This window comes from Chlamydotis macqueenii, chromosome 1 (assembly GCF_036417535.1).
Source record: "Chlamydotis macqueenii isolate bChlMac1 chromosome 1, bChlMac1.mat, whole genome shotgun sequence".
NCBI classification, from domain to species: Eukaryota; Metazoa; Chordata; class Aves; order Otidiformes; family Otididae; genus Chlamydotis; species Chlamydotis macqueenii.
Window position 1 is genome coordinate 32,159,933 of NC_141556.1, and position 21,428 is coordinate 32,181,360.

The following is a 21,428-nucleotide window of genomic DNA, read 5'->3' on the forward strand; positions in this document are numbered from 1 at the left end:
GTTTTTTAGTTTTCTAAAGTGTTCATGAGTGTTACTTGGGAATGGATAGTTGAGGTGAGCAGTTTAAGTTTATATTAATAAAAATTAAACAAAAATTAAAGCATAAGGCAGTATACTCTCCTGTTTGTAACATGCTAAGTAAACATCTACTGAAATAAGCACAAAGAATATTCATCTTATTACAAGCTTCAATATTAACCTTTTATTCCAAACGCCCCAAAAGCCTGAAATTTAAGTGGAAAGGTTGCTGCTAACGTTCACATGCCATTTTTTTTCTAAAATGGCTCACTGGGTTTTAAGCAGTATCTTCACATGCATACAACATACTAAAAATCAATTAAAAAACCTGAAAGTTTGTGCAACACACACAAAAAAAACAGGCCACAAGAAAACTTTCAAAAACAAACGCACAGTACAAGAAAAAAAATAAGCTGAAGACAAATTGATATAAAAATCAGTATTTATGTAAAAAAATAACGCATTGCATATTGTAAAATCAGTCAATAACAGTATTCACCTTTACACAGATTTCAAAATTTTCAGACTTCAAAATGTTACACAGGAAGGAAAGGAGACTGTAATGACATGCAAGGCAACTGCTTCCTAATTTCCATCCCAGAAAGTCATACCCTGAGCCAGCAGGGAGATTAGGAGCAGAATATAAACTCTGCTTACAGTGGAGTGTGGTTTTCTACTGCTAAAGTATTCATCCAGCTCACATGGATCTGGGAGTCAGAGCCAGCCTGCCTTTGACAAAGAAACAGTCACAAAAACTAAGCTTCTAAAATGGGTTTGGGATGAAGGTGCAAGTCATCGAGTGGATCCTTCATGTTCAACACGCAGGAACTTTTCTGGAATCCAAAAACTCACTTTATGAAGACTTCATCTCAGTTAGACAGGTTATCCAAGTTCAAATATACTTTAGAAATACATTTCATACTATGCAAGTTTAAATAGTATTTTACTGTAACACTAGAACTCAGCCTTTTTCTTCATGTTTTTCTCTGTTAAAAAGTTTGTATTACATAAACAGAACTTTTTTTTTCCACTAAGAAAACTACTAAAGAAAACCTAATGCCTTACCTGTTGTAAATCATTATCACCCTACTGACAGTAACGCATTCATGTAGTTGAGGGTCTGTCCCAAAACTATTTTAAAGCCACATTATTAAAAAAAAAAGTTACAACAGGATATATTATCTAAGAAACCCATCTAATATACAGTCTGATGAAGCATCAGAACTCTTATTACAGCTCTTCACTTTTAGGTACTAAACTCTATAATATAACCACCAGGTAATAATTCTTAGTAAGGAAATACAACAGCAATAGCTTTCCACTGGTTTGTTGGGTTTTTTTTCTGCTTCCAAAATGCCCTATAAAGCTGCAAAACCATGTAATTTTTAAAAAGTACTATAAGACAAACAACACATACTGAATTTTTGCTAAATAAACCCTCAACTCTGCTGTATCTTTTAGCCATGATGGCTCAACAATGTTGAAACAAATGCTGTGTATTAAGAAGTCCTCTTATCTACAGAGAAAACTAGTATCACGTACTAGTTATTAATTTCTGAGAAAATCATATTTATAGTGTGCGGTTTACATCTAAAAATAAGCAAAACAAGATTGTCAAAACAGTACTTCAACATGTAAGAGATGAACATATAAAGGCACATACAGATTGTCAATGGTTATATCACATTTCTTTGAAAACAGAGTATTTTCCGCACTTGTAAACAACTTTGTTTACATACAGGCTCACACCTTTAAAGTGAGGTCAGTGCTGCTCACTCAGTTATTGCTACATTCACAGTTTAGCAGAATTATAGACAGTATATGAGGTACACTCCCAAATAGAGCAATCTTCATTTTTTCGTTGTTCATCTGATCATTAAATAACCCAATTACGCAGACTAAAACTACTGACCACAGAAGCCAGTAACACCCAAATCTTCAGATATAAGATAATCATCACTGATTAAACTTCAAAAGAGCAAAAAGTCATCTTTGCAGAAAAATTTCTTGTTCTTCATTACAGGAATATTTTCTTCATTTTTATGTATGCTAGTAAACTTTTATCTGGGCATGCTGAGAACTGATTCAAGCCATATTAGAATTTTTGCACCTTTTGACCAGTATGTTAATTTTGACCAGTCTCTTGATTTAACATCTTGGAGTAAAAAATCACCTTCCCTTTGATCTTCTGGCATGCAAGTCTCTTATGCTTTTTGTTAGCTGCTTTATGAACACTTTGTATACTCTTCCACAGTATGTATGCGTGGTTTTCCGTAATTCCAGTTCTAGGGGCTGCAACAGGGAATGAACCAGATCATTTCCAAATGAATACTGTAAAGAGGTTGAGAAAAGAAAATTTTAGGTCAATATGGAAGAGTGTCATTATTCAAAGTTACTAAAAGAATTATAAAAATGTCTTTGAACATTGTATTTGCTTTCTATAGGTTTATTAACTCTTTTCAAGAACTCAGAGAGCTTCTGAATACAATATGTGAATAACATGTCTAAATTACAGAAAGATTATGTAATGCTTTCAATAAGCCTAACAACAAGATTTAAAACAAAACAACAACAAACCCCAAAAACGCCAACCAACCAAACATAAGCAAAGGAACATGCGCAGATAGGCAAGGAAGAAATTTAAAATTACCTTATTAAATTAAAAATTTACAGATATAAAATGATTTCTAGTTTTTTGTTTGTTGAACAGCAACTTTCTGAAATGACATATAACTTTTAAGGAATACAATTCTTATCAAATTATAATGAAACAACAGTATGAAAAGTGGTACTACTGAAGTTTCATTAAACTGAATGATGGTCAAACACATACTAAGTTTAACACGGACATGAAATAAAGAAGTCATTAATTCAACAGCGCAATATTTTTTATAAACAAATGTTAAGCTAAAACAGCATTTCAAAGTAACATAATTTTGTTCATCTTATTACCACTGCATCAGTAGTGTTTTACGTACTTTCTCTGACATACTCATAAACCAAATGGGATCATAAATAAAAAGAAATAATTTTTTCTTCTGTTTTTGATAATGCTCAAAGGAAACAAAGAAATCATATTTTTATAGAAACACATTCACTTTCCCTGCAATGTATTCTCAGACCCCCAAAAGTACTTTTCTTCATTTTTATATCCATATGACAACATGTAATAAAGCACCATTAAAATATACTATTGATTTTTGAAGGTTATGCACACACAATAGTCTGCTATATTAAAATGTGCATCAGTGCTAAATTTTACAGCTCTTCAGTGAGCATACTGATGCAGTGATAAATAGTTTATTAGATGACTTATTTGCAGAATGAAAAGAAGTCACTGCTTAGTATTTAAGGGAACAGCAACATATTAATACCCTGAATCTCTAGAAAAGGTCAAAACAGTATAAAAAAAAAATATTTTCTACAATCCAAATCTAGCTGCAATTAAATGTTAAAATGTTGCATACGTACAAACATTGGTAAGAAGGAGGTTTTCTGCGTTTTAAAATCTCGAGAAAAATTATGCTTCCGGTGATCTCAAAATGCTCATACCAACAATTTACTAGATGTACTTATTAAAGGCATGACATTGACAACTATAGGCAATGTTTTAGAATCCTAACCTAGACATAGCCTACACCACATTTCAAAAGATGCTCATCACAAAAGGAATACACTGGAATTCTATCCAAGCAGTAAACGAAAAATCAGTGAAACACTTAACATTACTTAAAGGAGAAAAGAAAATACTTTGTTGCAGTCACGGTAAGTATCAACAAAATCTATCAAATACATGCAGAACTGCAGATAAAAATAGATTAAAAATAACTTTGCACAAGTACAATGCTGAAAATACTTACGTTTTTTATTGCTTCATAGACAGCCCTGAAAGTCGGTTGTTTATCATCATGGTAAACACCTCTGTTTCCATGAAGAATAAATATTCCTTCTTCTTCAGCTTCTTTACAATTGCTTCCATAGATGCAGTGGTCAGGCCGATAATTCCATTGGCAGGGAAAGACATAAAGACTTTCTGTGCAGAAAAATTAGAACTTTGGATTAAGAATCAAAATTGTTTCAAGAAATACATTAACCATCTTTTTTTTTTCCTTAAGGCTGCTTCATAAATTTCTATACAGTTGTTTTGAAACTTAACAGCTCATTACACTCTAGCAAGCTCCAATGCTCTCTCTCAAAGTAAATGCTTTCAGAAAACTACAGAAGTGAAAAGGCATTTGAATACTTTCACTAAAAAGTCTCCTAGAAGAGTATTTTCCTGGATTTTTGAACATCATAGAAAAGATCAACTTTGTCATGTGAGACTTAGAACCAACATGGATTTACCTGGATTGTGAAAAAACATGATGTTCAACAGATCCTGATCACCCCATGTTATGTTCAACTTGTACTTCTTCAGCAGTGGCATAAGAATTTCTCCCCACTGTAACCGGACTGGTGTCATATCATTCTATTAAATAAAACAAAGCAAAACTATACACATTCAGGATAATTACACCTATAATAACAGGAAATGTCCTATAGAATCGCACTAATTTGCCTTTCAAAGTTACAAATCTCAGATGTACAGATGACTTCTTCATTTTAAACAAATCAGCATATCTAAGGAAAATAGTTATAGACTGTCACAGAGTGATATATACACAGGTTTTAAAGTTAACTTCAAAAATTCAAAACAGATCAATATAAAATTAATTATAAAATAGTTCCAAACAGAGATAGTTGAAAAATATTGGCTGCAAAGCAGAATACAAAGATACGGAAATGCTTCAAAGGTTTTCAAAAGAATTTTCATTGAGTTGAACTAACTTTTTTAGTTACTAAACTTGAACTTCCACAGCAAAGGCACAACTTTGCAAAAGGCAGAATGAACAGCTGTTAATGAATTCTCAAATTCTTGATTTAGCAAAATTACTTCAAAGGAAAAGGAGAAGGAGTTGTTCTAATGGTTTGGCTGATGAGGTGCTACTTGGAGTAAGGTGGCCTACACTGCACTCCACATGACCAAAGGCATTACGGTCCGCAGTGTAACAGGTTACAAATTCTAAAGCTAATTTCTTATCTTTACACCATGTTTAAGCTCAGCTAGAACAGAAAAGGAACAAGGCTGCTCACTCTGCACCTTCTACTTCAGTTGGGAGAGCGAGGATGGAAAAACAATATGTCCCAAATGTTAAAATTCTTCAACAAGTACAGGGTTGTACCCTTGATTCTTTTTAACCAAGTTGCCAAAAAAAAAAATAATAGAACTCTAGTACGGTTTGGGATCTGTATACAGAAACATCATGTTAAGAAACAGAAAAGATTACCAGGAACGAGGAACAAAATATTCAGGTTTAGAACTACAGTATCAAAGGCTTTCTTCTCCAGGCTTTCCACTGACAAACTAAAAAGTGCAAACTGCTAGTTAGCAGTTCAGTTTCTATTCTTTCTTCAAATCATTTCAGTCATCTAATATGAAGGGCTTTCAGAACTGAAGACTCAAAAAAGAAATACTATCAGATTTCAGACAAGAATAATACAGGAAAGATCTATAGCTTATATTATGTACGAAGCCAAACTGAACATTACAGTCCCTTCTGTCTTAAAAAATTTATGACTATGATTGCTTGCAAGTATTCAATGAGAGCAGGCATAAGAAATGCACAAGAGAATTCTTCTCTAGCAAGAATTATCATTAGACTCAGTGCAATGTGACTGAACAAAAGAAAACCTAGGCTTAACACCAAGCTAAAACCTTCCAAAAAGCAAATCAATCATACTGAATCACAGTGGGTAAAGATTACTCCCTCACTTGAACTTTGCTATCCATACAATATTGGCCCATGGTTTAAATATAGACTCAATGCTAAGAAATAAAAATAGAAATAGTTCATTGATACTAGGATAATAATGATAAGAGAATATACAGTAGTAAATAAAGTTTTAGAGTAACCCATAGAAATATTACTTTGAATTGTTAAAGTCACTATTTCATATAATTTTCATTTTATTTGTATAGTTTTAGTATATCCTAAGCAGATCCAAAGCAGGTAAGAGCATACATCCCATTGCCAGATGTCTAGAAGCAATACTACCTGACAAATAGAGCTATCAGATTTAAAAATTGGAAATTGTAATATTTCAGTAACCTTTCCATAAACAGAAGAGAGTTGAATATTAATATATTAACACTGATATATAATGAAACCAGTGTAGGAATCACAGAGCAAGACAGACTATTTGAATAGTTATACAACCACCTCCTTTAAAATTCTACTGTAACTTGTAATGAGGTCAAACCACGTGAAAAGTAGAATGCTCAAATTCAATTAAAAATGGTGATAGAATTGCTTTTCAAAAGTTGCTCAAGTAAATATAAGAAAAATAACTTTAAGGCAAGTTAAAGATTTCCAGAATATCAATATTCAACAAGTCGCAAAGAAGGTTAAAGACATTTTAGAAAAAAAAATCCACAATGGTGGTGGACATTTCTGCAGTATTCTGTGATGCCATCAAGCTGACAGAAACAGGCTCTTATGAATCCTCAAAATTCCTTTTTTTTTTTTGGAGTGGAAGAGAACATGTAAGAACAAAATATACCTAAGGACATTAAGAGATTCTCTTAAAAGCTTTTTGGTTTAGATACTGTGCTTTAATTAGTACGGTCATTACTAATTCCTGTCCCAGAAGATTTCTGCCTGGCCAAGGCTGAAGTCAGACTTAGAAGAGCTGTCACATTTAGCCTGTAGCAAGCCAGTTTTACCTCTCTTAATTCTAGTAAGAAAATACAAAGTTGAGGAAAAATACTCAAATCATGCAGCAATATCCAAAGAAACTGCAGCTGTGTCCCACAAACAGCTGACCAACTTAAATTTCCTTAACGCCGAAGGGGAGCAAGCCCTCTTCCTTTTGGTTACATGACTCTATCCCCTTCTTGCATTAACAGCGTAGCGCTAACACTAGATGTTTCTGTGAGCTGATTTACTTCACTAACTCAGCAGAAGGATTTTCTTTTTTCTACTGTTACCAAATGTAGCTGCATCATAGAAGGGACCAACAAACACCAGAGGCTAAGACAAAGGAAATAAGAAAAACAGGGGAAAGCAGCTGGAAAGAGATGGGAACCTTCCTTTTAGAAGCAATCAGCTTTTGCACAGGCTCACCATATTTCTTGGAGCTATAGCCTTAAGCAACATTGAATGGTAAAAAAGTGTATGATGGCTTAGGTCACAGAAACCCTCTGAACTTTGATCTTTCTTTGTTTAAAGCATACCCATGAAGCTCTCTTTCACACACACTATGTGAAGTTACTTTGTTTGGGCCTTGTTTGATTTTCTAAGAGTTCATTCCTTTCCATGACTGCCCACGTCTCAAGCATCAAAAAGTTTCTTAACAGAATTTATAAAAGTCATTATTCTCTATTCACAAAGCCTCACCGAGCTAGGACATTTTTGTTAAAATACCAATTCTGTGGTATTTGCTACATCTCTTCAATTTTAAAAGTATCTACATCTATCTGTAAATGAGTATTTAAAAAGTCACCTACTATTACTTCTTCCATCTCCTAAACACTCTTGCATGCTTTACATTCCCAATTTCTAACTGCTGCTTAGCAAAGACAACAGGTAGGCACTACCCATCAGAAGCCTCATTACCGGTTCTAGTCTTAGGTCCAGTTACGCACTGTTTAATGATCACACTATCATCAATACCACATATGTGCATGCACATGTATCTCTATAAATGTATGCACATGTGTGTACACACAGCACATACATTTGTACTGTATATATATCCACAGAGTCTAAAAAAAAAAACCACAAGACAAACAAGACGGTTAGGACCAGGAGTGACAATTTCCATCAGGCACCGTAGATAGCCAAGTAGCTAGGATGCTTGCTTGAAATGAACAGACCTGACAGTCTTGAGAAGATTGAGGCTTGAACAAATAAGTGGATAAAAAAAAAAAAAAAAAAAAGACTTAATCCTGGGAAAATACATGGAACTACAGGTTTTTTGCTACCCAAGTGAGCCCTATAACCATTGGCTAAATTGTCCACTTCTCCATTTATTTATTAATCTTCTGATTCCTCCTGACTCTCACAAATCAATGTGACAACATAAGAGATGCCTAAAGGCCTCAAGCAGCTCAGCCTGTAATTTCAAGCTGAAGAAACTACAACAAAGAACTCAGTTTTAAATCCATCGTATTGGAGGAATATCCTAATCCAAAACTTCCACTGTTCAGACAAGTGCTCTACCCACTTGGTAGTCATACAAAAAGGTCTACAGGCAGCCCTTTAAAGATACAAAAATTCCCAGACCTTATATGCTCCTTGAGGAATTTGTTCAGTCTCCTGAGTTAATATAAACAATGAAGCATTTGCTAGTTCTACTGTATTTGACTGGAGTAGTTAAGGGGACACAACACAGGACAGTATCTGTAAGGTCCAAAAGCATCTGCACTGCTGCTGGCAAGAGATATTAGGATAGTCCCTACCCCTGAATTTGGTTTACCTCTTTTCTGTTCAACATCTTTGTCGGCTACATGGACAGTGGGATAGAGTGCACCCTCAGCAAGTTCGCCGACGACACCAAGTTGTGTGGTGCTGTCGACACGCTGGAAGGGAGGGATGCCATCCAGAGGGACCTTGACAGGCTGGAGAGGTGGGCCCGTGCCAACCTCATGAAGTTCAACCAGGCCAAGTGCAAGGTCCTGCACCTGGGTCATGGCAATCCCAGGCACAAATACAGGCTGGGCGGGGAATGGATTGAGAGCAGCCCTGAGGAGAAGGACTTGGGAGTGCTGGTGGATGAGAAGCTTAACACGAGCAGGCAATGCGCCCTTGCGGCCCAGAAGGCCAACCGCATCCTGGGCTGCATCAAGAGAAGCGTGGCCAGCAGGTCAAGGAAGGTGATTCTCCCCCTCTACTCTGCCCTGGTGAGACCTCACCTGGAGTACTGTGTCCAGTTCTGGAGCCCCCAACACAAGAAGGACATGGACCAGTTGGAGAAGGTCCAGAGGAGGGCCACGAAGATGATAAAAGGGCTGGAGCACCTCTCTTATGAGGACAGGCTGAGAGAGTTGGGGCTGTTCAGCCTGGAGAAGAGAAGGCTCCGGGGAGACCTGATAGCGGTCTTCCAGTACCTCAAGGGGGCCTACAAGAAAGATGGGGAGAGGCTGTTTAGTAGGGCCTGTTGCGATAGGACGAGAGGTAATGGTTTTAAAATAGAGGGGGGTAGATTTAGATTAGAAATTAGGAAAAAATTTTTTATGATGCAAGTTATAGAACACTGGAACAGGTTGCCCAGAAAGGTGGTGGAGGCCCCATCCCTGGAAACATTCAAGGCCAGGCTGGATGAGGCTCTGAGCAACCTGATGCAGTTGATGTCCCTGCTCCTTGCAGGGGGGTTGGACTAGATGACCTTTGAAGGTCCCTTCCAACCCTAACCATTCTATGATTCTAAAGGCTTGAGACTAGTAGCTCCTTTGCTATCAGGGAGGAAGCCACACACTCTCAGGCCTTCCATTTATAGTATGAACTACAATAAATCCTTTTCAAAGTTTTGCTGTGAGGATTGCAATTTTCATTTTGACCAATTCTCCTTTTAAGACATTCAAGGAACCTGAAGACAAAAACAAAGTCTCCACAAGTCCCCATGAACAGCAGAATTTTTGTAATAAAGCTTGCGCATTTTAGGGCCCTGCAATGCTCTGGAAACTTGTGGGAACACACTCGAGGTACTAGGGGAGTACAAACTAAATGGTTGCCCTGCTGAGTGCTCTCTAAGCCAAGATCTCAATAATCAATATTGTATAAGATAAACTAATTTCCTGCTTAGTCATTACCGAAGCCGCACTATCTAGCTATGATATGAGAGGAGAACATTCCTAAGTTTTAGGTGACCTAGTAGCTCTCTGTTAGACATCCTCGAACTGCTCTGACTGGGCTAGGCGTGCTACCACAAGCCAGATACTACAGGACGCTAGGTCAGCAGCATGGGTTAGAAATCATGAGGTAGTCTCCTGTCGGAAACAATTCTGAGTCTTCCAATACCAAAAAGTCTCCACTAATAAGTATGTTAGCCACTGGCAATCAGGTCTAACACAGGGTGTTAGCAAGCCGGACACACTGGAGAAAGTGTACATTTCTACAAATCCAAAGCTTGAACAAATAGCAAACATTACACTTGACAGAAACATACAAAGACAGAGGCAAAATACTTCGAATGAATGCCCACAGCTAGATAGCATATAACAAATGCCCACAGCATTTGTTAGACATCTGGGCAAGGTTTTAAAACAAGAAGGGTATACAAAGAGGGCATTTTGAAATGCTTCAGCTGAACCAGAAAATCCATATATGTCAAAACAGCATGCATCCAAACATTGTATCTGTGTTTCTTTCTCACGATAATCAGACTAAGACATGCCGGATGACTAAAGATGTACAGGATTATGAAAGCAGGAAGGGAAAAAATGTATATGAATGGAATGGAAAAGATTAATTTCACACAAGAAATAAGTTTTCAGTAATCATGTTAAAAGCTGCACAGACACACACACAAAAAATAATCCCCATAAAATTTATGTATAGAGAACACACAGGCTTTTTAATTTCTTTTTTACTTCTTACTATCAAACAACAGTGAAAGAATATTTCTTTATGTACACCACTAGTCTCAAATGTTTCAGGAACAGCCACAGTGCACACACAAGCATTCCTGGACAAGTATGAAGATCAGAAGACACGCGAAAGCAAGGGTCAGAAGTATATATACATCAGACCATCAGACTCAGAAGGGGAAGTCTGTAAAGCCCTGGGAAGGATGCCAAAGAACGACTACTAATGACTGAGGGCAGAAAATACTGTATTTCTAACATTTTAAATGACTGAAGCAGAGTATGGGAATAGGTAAATTGATTTTTTTTTTTTTTTTTTTTGTTAACTAAAGCCATCAAAAAGGGCTTTGAATTATGTGCTTTGCTACTGGGAAACTTTGCTCTCTTTCTGCCTCCCTTTCTCTCAAGTGCTCTTTCATAATTCTGAATATTTAGTATACTTGCACAGCACTGGGTAGCTCACTCCAGTCTCAGTTCTTTTCCCTGAACTGTATGAACGCTAAGCCTGCAACTCATCAAGCAGACTTGCTTAGTACGTTACGTACTGAACAATTTGAGAAAGAACATTAAGATGAATGTTTTCACGACAAGTCAAGACTTTTTTTTTTGTTCTGATTCCCCATACCAGTTATGACACACAATCTTCCTCACTACAGAAAGAAGTTCAGTGGCCCACTTAGCCAGAAACTGTACGTTATAATAGGTATACTGAAGTTTGCCAGTAGAATAATGAGAAAAGATTGTAGATCTGTGCCTCGCCTTACAGCTGAGGTCTTATAAGTCATAGATATTCATCTCCATATTAAAGAGCAATTATTTAAAAAGCATTTCCTCCAAGGCTGCTTTTGGTTTAGCAATCTGACATGTTTCATTGCATAATAAATATACAACATAGGAACAACAGGAATATATAGCAGATATTTTCAGGACCTAGAAAAAGCTCCAGTCCTCTAGTACCAAGAGAAAGCAGCAACATTCCATTTCTAATTTAAAAATATTCACAAATTAGTTCACCTACTTATATCTGTATACATAGAGACTTAAATTTTAAAAAACCACTGGGTTTAAATGTTAAGGAGAAAGGCACTTTATAGAGGCTCTATAGAAAACTGCATTTAATTTGAAAGACAATTTTAGTATCCTACATAATCTGTATACTTTGAAAAGTTTAACTCAAATTTCAGCAAAAAATGCATAAAGTTTCCAATAAATTTATAATCTAAGTTGTACTGAGAAGACCAACTAGAATTCTGGCACATTATGAATAAAAGACCAACCTTATCTCAGTGTTTACCACACTAAAAATAATTCACTACAGAGAAATGCATTGTCAGAACTTAAGATACATACAACTTTCAGTTCCATATTTTTCTTGTTATACTTTGCAATATTTTAATTTCTCCAGATGCTATAATCAGGAAAATAAGCAACAAAGTAGACAATGCAAGATTCCACCGATGATATATACAGAGAAATTTTTTTTTTTGGAGAAATTACAGCTATATACTATAGTTACTATAACTTTCTACTTTAGTTACAACTGAGCTAATCCATTCTCTAGTTTCCTTAAATTCTCTGTATTTCCACAACAAAAATACATAGCAAGAACGTTAAGATGAAAGCTAAATCTTAAATTGGAAATGGGGGAGAAGTAACATCTACTGTAAGTTTATATTACAGGTGCACCTTCCAATAGCTTTTGACTGCATGATTATTTTTCCCTAAACAAACTTCTCTTAAACAGAGAAGTACTTTTTCCCCTAGCATAATCACATAGCACTGCTTTTGTACTTGTATTTCAAGTACCTAAAACTTCCCAACTGTGAAGCAATGACAATTTCTGTTGCTGCACACATGGCTTTAGTAAGTACTTTCACTATGAACTTACTTCTCTACAAAAACTATTACTTCAAAGTACATCAAAAGATAATCACCTGGTTACAATTTAAAAGATCAAAATTTGAAAATGGTACAGTTAAAATAACTTACTAAATGTTTTAGCACCACCTCCTGGTCATACTACCACACACATTTTTAAAGTTAGCTTACTGTCTACTTTAACTGTTTTCTTGGATCTCTACAGCAAAGAAAAAATACCATAATATCTACTGACAAATGTAATTTACAGCAGACTGTATCAAGGAACAGGATCTTTCAGAACAAAGAAAAATTAAAACCATCAAGTAGACTCAAAATCCTAGAATTCCAAGTCTTACAGTGTATGATACTTAAAATACACAGATTTTAAACACAGCGTATTTTTAGAGCATTATTCCAATTACAAGAAAAATATTTTGAAAAATACTGTCCTACATGAACTTGAAACAGGATAGATTAAAAGATGTAAAACCACAGAAAATGCAATAAAAGCAACAGACATACCTTGAAATACTTTCTTCTGATACGTGTCATATTCATTAACATGACTCCAGAATTTATTCCAGTTACTCCGTAATAGGGATGCCTAGCAAAGCGATTATACCACCCAATACGAGGCTCTTCATGTTCCGGTGCCATTGCAGCTATTTGAGTTGAGTTGAACTTCCCCAAAAAGGACCAAATATCATCAACAGGTCTCAAAAACAGGATATCAGTATCCACATACAGTAGTGAATCCACATTTTTGAGGATTAACTGTGAGGGAAAGAAGTTCAAAACTAAATTTTTAAGTTTTATTGAGCTTCTCATCATAAAACAGAAGTTGCTGCCATTACACAATACAGTTTAATACATTTTGGTAATATGCAATTAAATGACAGTTTGCAGTCAATAAATTTGTCATCATTCCCTCTTCTTTCATTTTGGATAATTTTTGTAGAGTGAAACAGAGGTTTTACATAGAATAGTAATGCAAAGACACTCAATCTACATTTTATATGCCAAGGCTCCTCAACAGTAGGTTGTGGGCCAAGTGAAACATTACCATAACAGGAGCTCCTAACATCCTTCTATTATCTTGCTTTCCGATGCATTTAATCCAAGTGAGGGGTGTAAGGGATCCCCAGGAGAGACAGTGTTTGGGAGATAGCTGCCACTGAGATAATTCACCTAGCCTGAAGTCTGATTTCTGAATTCTTAGATCAGCAAAGAAAAGGGTGCACAAAACACACTGCCAACAATACCTCGTTTCTTGTTTCATTTTCTGTAACACTTCTTAGACTCACACATGTAGGAAACTTTCCAATTAAATGAGATGAGGTGTGATAAATCCTTCTTACCTCTGAGAGGATGACATGATCTGTACTTCTCACTGAGGATACTGTGCCATAATGCAGCAAGTGAGAAAAGGACTTTTATTCCATAGTGTATTAGTGTCACAGAAGAAGGTTAACTTCAGAGGACTTTTTTAGAATATCATAAAAGTAACTTTTAGGAGTAGTAGTTCTTAATTTAAAGCTAAAAAGAAATTACATTATCAAGGACAGCTTGATGCTTCATAAACAGACTTCTGTATTGTCCTATTATACAATAACTTACTGGCAAGAATAACCTTTGTGAAGCACATGGTTTAAACAGTTTCTTCCATTCTGCTGCACTCTCAGTGGGAAATGTTATTGGATATAATGTGTAACTAACTTTTCCTTCATAGGAGAAGTCATCGAGCTATGTGAAAAGAAGAGATCACAAAAATTACTTCAGTTCAACTCTATTATTAAAAAAAAAAGTCAATTCTCTGTTCAAACTGTCAATTGAACACAACTGCAACACGTCTTCCATAACAGAAATGCTTCCTGAACTGCAGGAATCCATCAACTATTCAAAATACTCGAACGAAAAGTGGCACCTGCAGGCCACTATGAAGAAAACACATCATATCATATACAAAAGTAAGAGCAAGTAAAATAAATTAGCATTTACAAAAAGTAAATACATAAACCAAAACTTTTTCCCTGTCTTAACTCATTTCCACAGGAAAAATACCAATGTATATCAATTTAAAATAACCCTATACAATTTTTGTCACAGTTCCTGTTCTCATGATATTAGTGCATGTATAACATACCGATGTCATAGTATGACATTTTAAGCACAAAAATAGTAAAACTCTCCACAGCTACATACTAGTCAGATTCTAATACTGCCACTGCAGTCATCATGTTATATTTGTTAACTGGAATTTACTAAAATTAGACATAACTATAGCTATGATTTTCAAAGACTGATATTTCACTTTGTTTAGACAATGTAAGGCTGACTCATACTGTAAGCACAGGGACAAAAAAGGACAGATGTCTATTTTCTCTTGTAAGAGCAACTTTAAATAAGATCACACAAGATAATTGGTTTGTGTTAAGAACATCAGGTTTGTATTTAACAGACTCAAGGTGACAAATCAGGAAGTTGTGGTCTGTCTCTGTGAAAAGCTTTGATATCAGCAACTGGCATTTTTCTGCAGGAAAAAAAAAAAAAAAATCGAAATTCCCCATCCAACATTACCAAAGACTTGTATATTACCTTATTTTTTTAGACCCTTGCTTTTCTCACACTGTATCCAACAACTGCTACCCAAGAAGCAGAGGAATTGCTATATATTACTGAAATTGATTAAATAAATTATTTGGGTACTTACTGTGTCTTTGAAACTCTCATGCAATTGGTCCTCAGCAAAAATATGAAAGTGGAGAGGCTTGATGCTGAAAATAATGGCTGATCTCAACATAGTAACAGTCTCCTCCAGTCTTTCACCACAGGCAACCACTGCTAGATGCATTTTCTCAGAAGGATGTGTTTTCATATAATCATATCTGATATAAAAATATTTTTTCATTTGCATTATTTCTAGCACAGACTTAAAGAAAAGCTCTACTATTTACTGCAGCATGTAATTTAACAAAATATCCTTTATTGTATTTAAACCAGCAAAGGATAACTGAGAACATACAAACTACAACACTACATCTCATATGTAGGCTTATGTTTAATCTGTACTATTCTCATACTCACTTCCATCATCCCAGCCTATGAGGGAAAAACAAGGTATGGAAGAACTATGCAGAAACTAAACAAACACAAATTTATTTTCTTAATAATCTTACTACTTATTACCACAAAGGAATTCCATCAAAATTGCTGTGTCAAAAGAGAGATCACATGAAGTTACATCAAAACGGAAAAGGCTTACAGCACATTACATCTATGCAAGAGTTCATTTTCTCCTCTTTACCTGGTCTCAGTACAGAGATAGGTAAACATGGTAACTACAGCAGTTAAACTCAACAACAGAAGTGAGATAACCCCTACTTTTAAGAAGTTCTGTTAAGAGTATTTTTGAGTGATCTAGGCATTTTGTCCATTTTCTGCTCCAGTAAGTCCCTTTGTCAAACCCATGCTTCAGGGCTCCTCCTAAGCACTAGGAAAATGCAAAAAGCTTTCTCCTCTCCTTCCATCCTGCAGAGTACAACTTGGTTTGGAAGAGAACTAACAGCTCAAACAGCTGTGTGGGATGTTCTCGTGCTCCCAGCGGTTCTGGGAATGTTGATCACATGCACTGCCCATCTCTCCTTGAAGACAGCTGTCCAACAGTTATGGTGAGAAGTGCCTGGTGTGTATTATACAGTGTGCATTTAAAAGTTATTTCATTATTTTAATACAATAGGGTAAAGTTATCATCAGGTAAATACCATTAGCTTGGTGGAAAACACAGTGGGCATACTAAACCCAAAACCATGTTCTCCTAGATTTAATATTTTTAATTAGTCAGAAAAGCTTTCAAAGGTTTTAAACATCTGTCAACTCAAAGCCTATCTTCAAAACAACATTCTGCACTTGAGCTATTCGCACAGACTATAGGAGGCAGGATGCTAACAGAAATAAGAGCATCTGAAGGTCTAGTCTACAAGTTTAATTCCAAGTTAAGCAGACAAAAAAAATTCTGAAGTTAGAAGAGACTTTCCCAAACTAGCAACAGTAGAGAAATGCTTGGCCAACATACCACGCAGTCTTAGAAACTTGTCAAAGATAGATATATTTCAAAACAGAAGTTAAATGACATGATTCTTAGCGCATAATCTCCATTTATGTAACTAAAACATATTTAGATTAATACAAGTTTTCCTTTAAATTGACAACAGATACTATGAAAATATGCCCTTTTTTCTTTAAGGCATGGAAGATCAACACATGCAGAGTTCCATGAGGCAAACTATAAGTGAAGATACCACTGTGAAACTGCTGAAGTTTGATGCCATAAATAATGGTTGCATTTAAAAAACATTCCAAGTTTTGGAAGAGTTTAATACCCTGGAACTAAAAAAACTCCAGCATCTCAGGGATTTAAGATTAATAATTTTTAATTAGAACATGCATCCAGCCTTAAGTAAAGGTTTGAGGCATTACTAAAAATCACATGGATGAAAGATCTCATCGGTAGGATTCAGATTGAAAATAGGACACCTAAATGAAGACACTGACACACGAGATTGTGGGTTCATTAGTCTCATTAAAGCCAATGGAAATCTAGTGAGCAGGATATGAAACACAGACAGCAATTCATGGTATTTCAAAGTAAATACCTAGGGCTTGATTTAATTTTTTAATTGGTATAGGGCCATTTAATATGCTCTAGAATATCCCACCTGACCTTCAAGTGCCAGTCCAAAAGGACTGAGTGTCTCAAAGATCATGTTGTATTTACTAGTCCTAAGGACACATACAGGATACCCAAGTGCTTCTCAGCCATTTACTTCTCAGCAACTTAATGGCTGGTCACCTGGATCACTCTCTATGCTTTTTCAATTTTAATGACCACTTAGTATCTACTTGTCATAGACACCTATATGCAGACATCTACATTCAGATAATTTAATCCACAAACTGAAACATTTTATAAATCTTGCAGCAAAACTTGAAAAATTATTTCAAGTAGACAGAGTCTTTAGATGTAACCGAGGCATGCCCATGCAGACCTTTATACATAAAGCTAATTTAAACATTACACCATGCAGTAAGCAGCTAATATAAAAAACAAAAAGCAAGCTGAATACAATGAGGATAGCTGAAACTCACAAATAAGTGCACTGCTGCAGTCTGAACAAGCTGCAAGCAGCAGATTAGCCTCATCACTAATCCACTGAAGAGGGAATTACAATAATTAAGCCCTTAAATCATGAGAGCGTACAGTGATATTGCAAGGTCAGGTGATAAATAAGGGCATAGCTGAAAGCCAAGTTCCTGAACCACATGTAACACATGGCTTTCCATGAATAAGGTATGCCAAAAATTATGTCAAAGCAACTCTACAGCACACTGAGATTCAAAGACTGTGCCTTATTATTTCTCCATCTAGAGACATCTGCAAATAAAAAGAACATTCCAAGCCACACAACAAAAAATAGATGGATCATAATATAATGCTTTTGTTCACTTTGTTCACACAATCTCTGTTCTATGAGTTTCTGACTTCATTAGTTCAATTTTTTTAAAATCTGTGCTTAAAAATAATTTTTTGAAAAGGTAAAAAATACTTAGAAAAAGCTAATGACTACTGAATTTCAGCTTGCACAATAGGGGAACAGCTGGATTCAGATCCATAAGTCCACAATGCAAAGCTTTATCCCTGAAGCAGATGGAGCAAGAAGCCATTGGAAAGAACAGGCCACTACTTCTTCTGAGGACTATCCACTGAGAAGGGGATGAGACTTATTAGGTCCCAAAGACACGGTACAGCAGGAGAAGTTATGAGACTCCAGAACTGTGGTTTTTACTCCAGACTTCATGAAGAGACATCCTCTGTAATGACTGTAAACTGCATTTGACTTCCCTGCATACAGACTGCTGGCACTCACAGCCTCTTTTTTAATAATCAGGCCTCAGTGCTGCTCCTCTACCTACATCTCTCTCCACTGGAGAGACATCTCTCTCCACTCCCAGCGAGAGTGACATTCCTGGGTCTGGTATGATCTAATGACACAAGCTTTTTCAGCAACATAGAATATTTTTTTAGCAGCTCAGTAGCTGAATTAAGCATCAGTAAAATAAAATTATATTTTACAAGAACTGTAACTTGTCTGAACCTAAGCAAATTTGGTATCACAGTATCACAGTTCTGATACCAGGGCAATACCTTTATTGAACCTCAAATCCAGGTTCTGAAGGTGTTAAGACACTTTCAAAGGTGAGGAGATACTTTAAAAAAAGCATTCACAGGCAATGTGGAAAACACAAAAATAAAAACGCAGATTTTTATATGCACATTTCTAATCACTAGTAGCCTGATTTTTTGGTTTGGGAGAACTTAGTGGAGAATCTGGAAAAAGCAGTGTATTTTAATAAGGCTTTCAGATAGACTAACAAGGAAAACTTGAGAGTCCTAATTTCTAAAGAAAAAAAAAATCTCCAATAACGTAGGAATCCTAAATTTGGGGGGGGGGGGGGAGAGAGTTGGGCAGTGAAATCCTCTGCTAATTAAAAAGGAAGAGCAAAGAATTCACCTGTAGTCCAATAAAAGATACTGAGCAAGAAGCCGTGAAAGGATTTGAATGTTAGGGACAAATAAGAGAACTTTATTCGTCTGAGGATGCTAATTACACATCAGTGGTAGGAACAGTAAAAATAAACAAATCACTAGAGTGAGAGGTCCACACATACTCCCCTGAGTTTAGAAAACACATTAAAAACAAACCACACTGACACTGTAAGAGAAAAAAAACATATACTTTAAAACACGCTACTTATCAGCAACATAAGGTCAGGTACAAGCCTTGCCCTGAAGTTTTTGAAGACCTACATTCTATACTGATTAATTCTGCTGTGGGGTTAATAACCTCTGACAGAGGAACATACCTGGATATGCTCAGTGAATCTGCTACAACAAGATTTTTCAGAGGCTATCAAGACACCGCCTTATGTTTAAAAATATATACCATGACACATTGTATATTAAATTAAATTCATAGAATCATAGAATGGTTAGGGTTGGAAGGGACCTTCAAAGGTCATCCTGCAAGGAGCAGGGACATCTCCAACCAGATCAGGTTGCTTAGAGCCTCATCCAACCTGGCTTATTTATGAATTATTTATGAAGTAATAATTTGCTAGTAAGCTACAGAGGTATGTTCTGACAGGTGGTACTCTTCCAGAACCTTCACTGCATCCCAGCTGAACTTCTTAGAAAAAATCCAAAACCCAAATGGTATCGTCATTGAAACACTCACCAGCTCCACAAAGATCTTAGCTCTGCCCTCTAGACTTGGCACAAGCTACTGCAATGGGGTGTCTCCTGCATATGTTTAAGGTCAGGTTCTCCTACTCTTATAACACATTAAGAGCACAAGTGAGAGGGTACCAAACCCTCAGGAACACCCAGTTGTAAGGAATCCTGTATACAATTCCATCTAATTTGTGATCATTAAGCCTGACACAATCCTAGCCTGCTTTACTGAGGTCACAGTACAACAGCTTCTTCTACTGCATGCACACACACACTGTCCCCTTCCGACCCTCCACACCTTCCAGAGAAGCAGCAGTGTTACAGCATCTAGTGTCACCTGGGTACCAGTCAAAGAGTTGTCAATGTGACCGAGGGCAATTTTATTTTTCTCCTGTTTTTAAAGCACATTCAAGTATAGTGGCACTTATGGAAAGCCGCGAAGGAACCACAGTCAGCCTTAATTCTGTGTTAACAGTCTTTGTGCGCTAGAGTTCCTTTTTCCCCATCCATTGATGTTCAACTAAGAACATGCTGAGGGATCATCAGGAAGCTCCTTGCCCAACTACACCAGCAATCAAGCCGTCCTCTCCTATTCCCTTAACTTGTCTGGGGGAAGCCAAGGAAGGAAAGATTAGCATCCAGGTACTGAGAGCACAGAGTGGTATGAATAACTGAAGCAATAAATTCACCTCAGTTGTCCTTTCAAATTTTATTCTGGCCCACTGAGTAGCTACCATTTTTAATATAAACACATGAGTTTTGAACAATGTAAAAATATTTGTCATTTTCTGAGAAAATTGCCATCATCGTAACTTGCACCACAAGTTTTTTATGTACAGCCACCACTCTATTACACAGTGGTAATACAAGGATGTAAGAACTATTTTGTCGGTTACAAAAAAAAAAAAAACATTTTTATAGTTATTCTACATCAAAACACATTTTCCTACATCAGTTCTGACAGAGCTACAGCCTTGCTTTTCGTTGATCTTTTCTCCATATGGTCTGAAATGCACACAAGAAATGCAATATTCAGCTTCCTAAACAAGGTTGCTTAATAAAGTCTCTCAGTCCTTCCACAACATCACTAAACTAACTTTCCTTGGTATTATTACCAAATGGACTAGGTTGCCAGGTTCAGTTGTGTTAAAATTGTTTACACTTACAAACAGAAGCCTACTGAAAATGTGTTTTCTTCTTCAGCAGAAAAAGCTAACCACATTATCAGTGCAAATATTTAACCCATACAAGTTTTCTGACAATTAGCACAGAATAGGCAGGGAAAGCATTTTCATATAATCAGCCTGTATTATTTCAAAGCTGGCACCATGATACGCCTCAGAAAAGCAAATAGTAGATCTGTAAATACAATACAGATGGCTTACTTATCACATCCTTTTTTCTTTTAATGCTCTGTGTTTGATCTAAATCTGTTGATCATTAAGGAGCCTAACCCAGCAAGCTTCAGTCACCAGAAAAAGAAAAGCAAATAGGCGAGAAGGCAACAAAGCCTACACTGATTAAAATGCAACTGTAAAATCATTCCCACATTTATAAGAAGTAGGATCAAGGTAACTACAGAAATTATCTGGATTTGAAAGTGATGAAAACTCTAGTTTTTACTCAGCTTTTTAACTT

General features: G+C 36.2%; 1 protein-coding gene across 3 annotated transcripts in view; it reads right to left on the bottom strand.

Moving 5' to 3' along the window:
• Positions 1-439: 439 nt before the first annotated feature.
• Positions 440-21,428, bottom strand: part of GXYLT1 (glucoside xylosyltransferase 1) — a 33,385-nt gene continuing 12,396 nt past the window's right edge. For all 3 annotated transcript variants that reach the window (XM_086740012.1, XM_086740011.1, XM_086740013.1), the window contains 6 exons: positions 15,213-15,387; positions 14,120-14,245; positions 13,025-13,276; positions 4,363-4,486; positions 3,879-4,051; positions 440-2,349 (listed from right to left, as the gene is read on the bottom strand). In XM_086740012.1, coding sequence (XP_086596138.1) covers positions 2,188-2,349; positions 3,879-4,051; positions 4,363-4,486; positions 13,025-13,276; positions 14,120-14,245; positions 15,213-15,387 — 1,012 coding nt within the window. In that variant the 3' untranslated portion in view covers positions 440-2,187. The remainder of the gene's footprint in view (positions 2,350-3,878; positions 4,052-4,362; positions 4,487-13,024; positions 13,277-14,119; positions 14,246-15,212; positions 15,388-21,428) is intronic.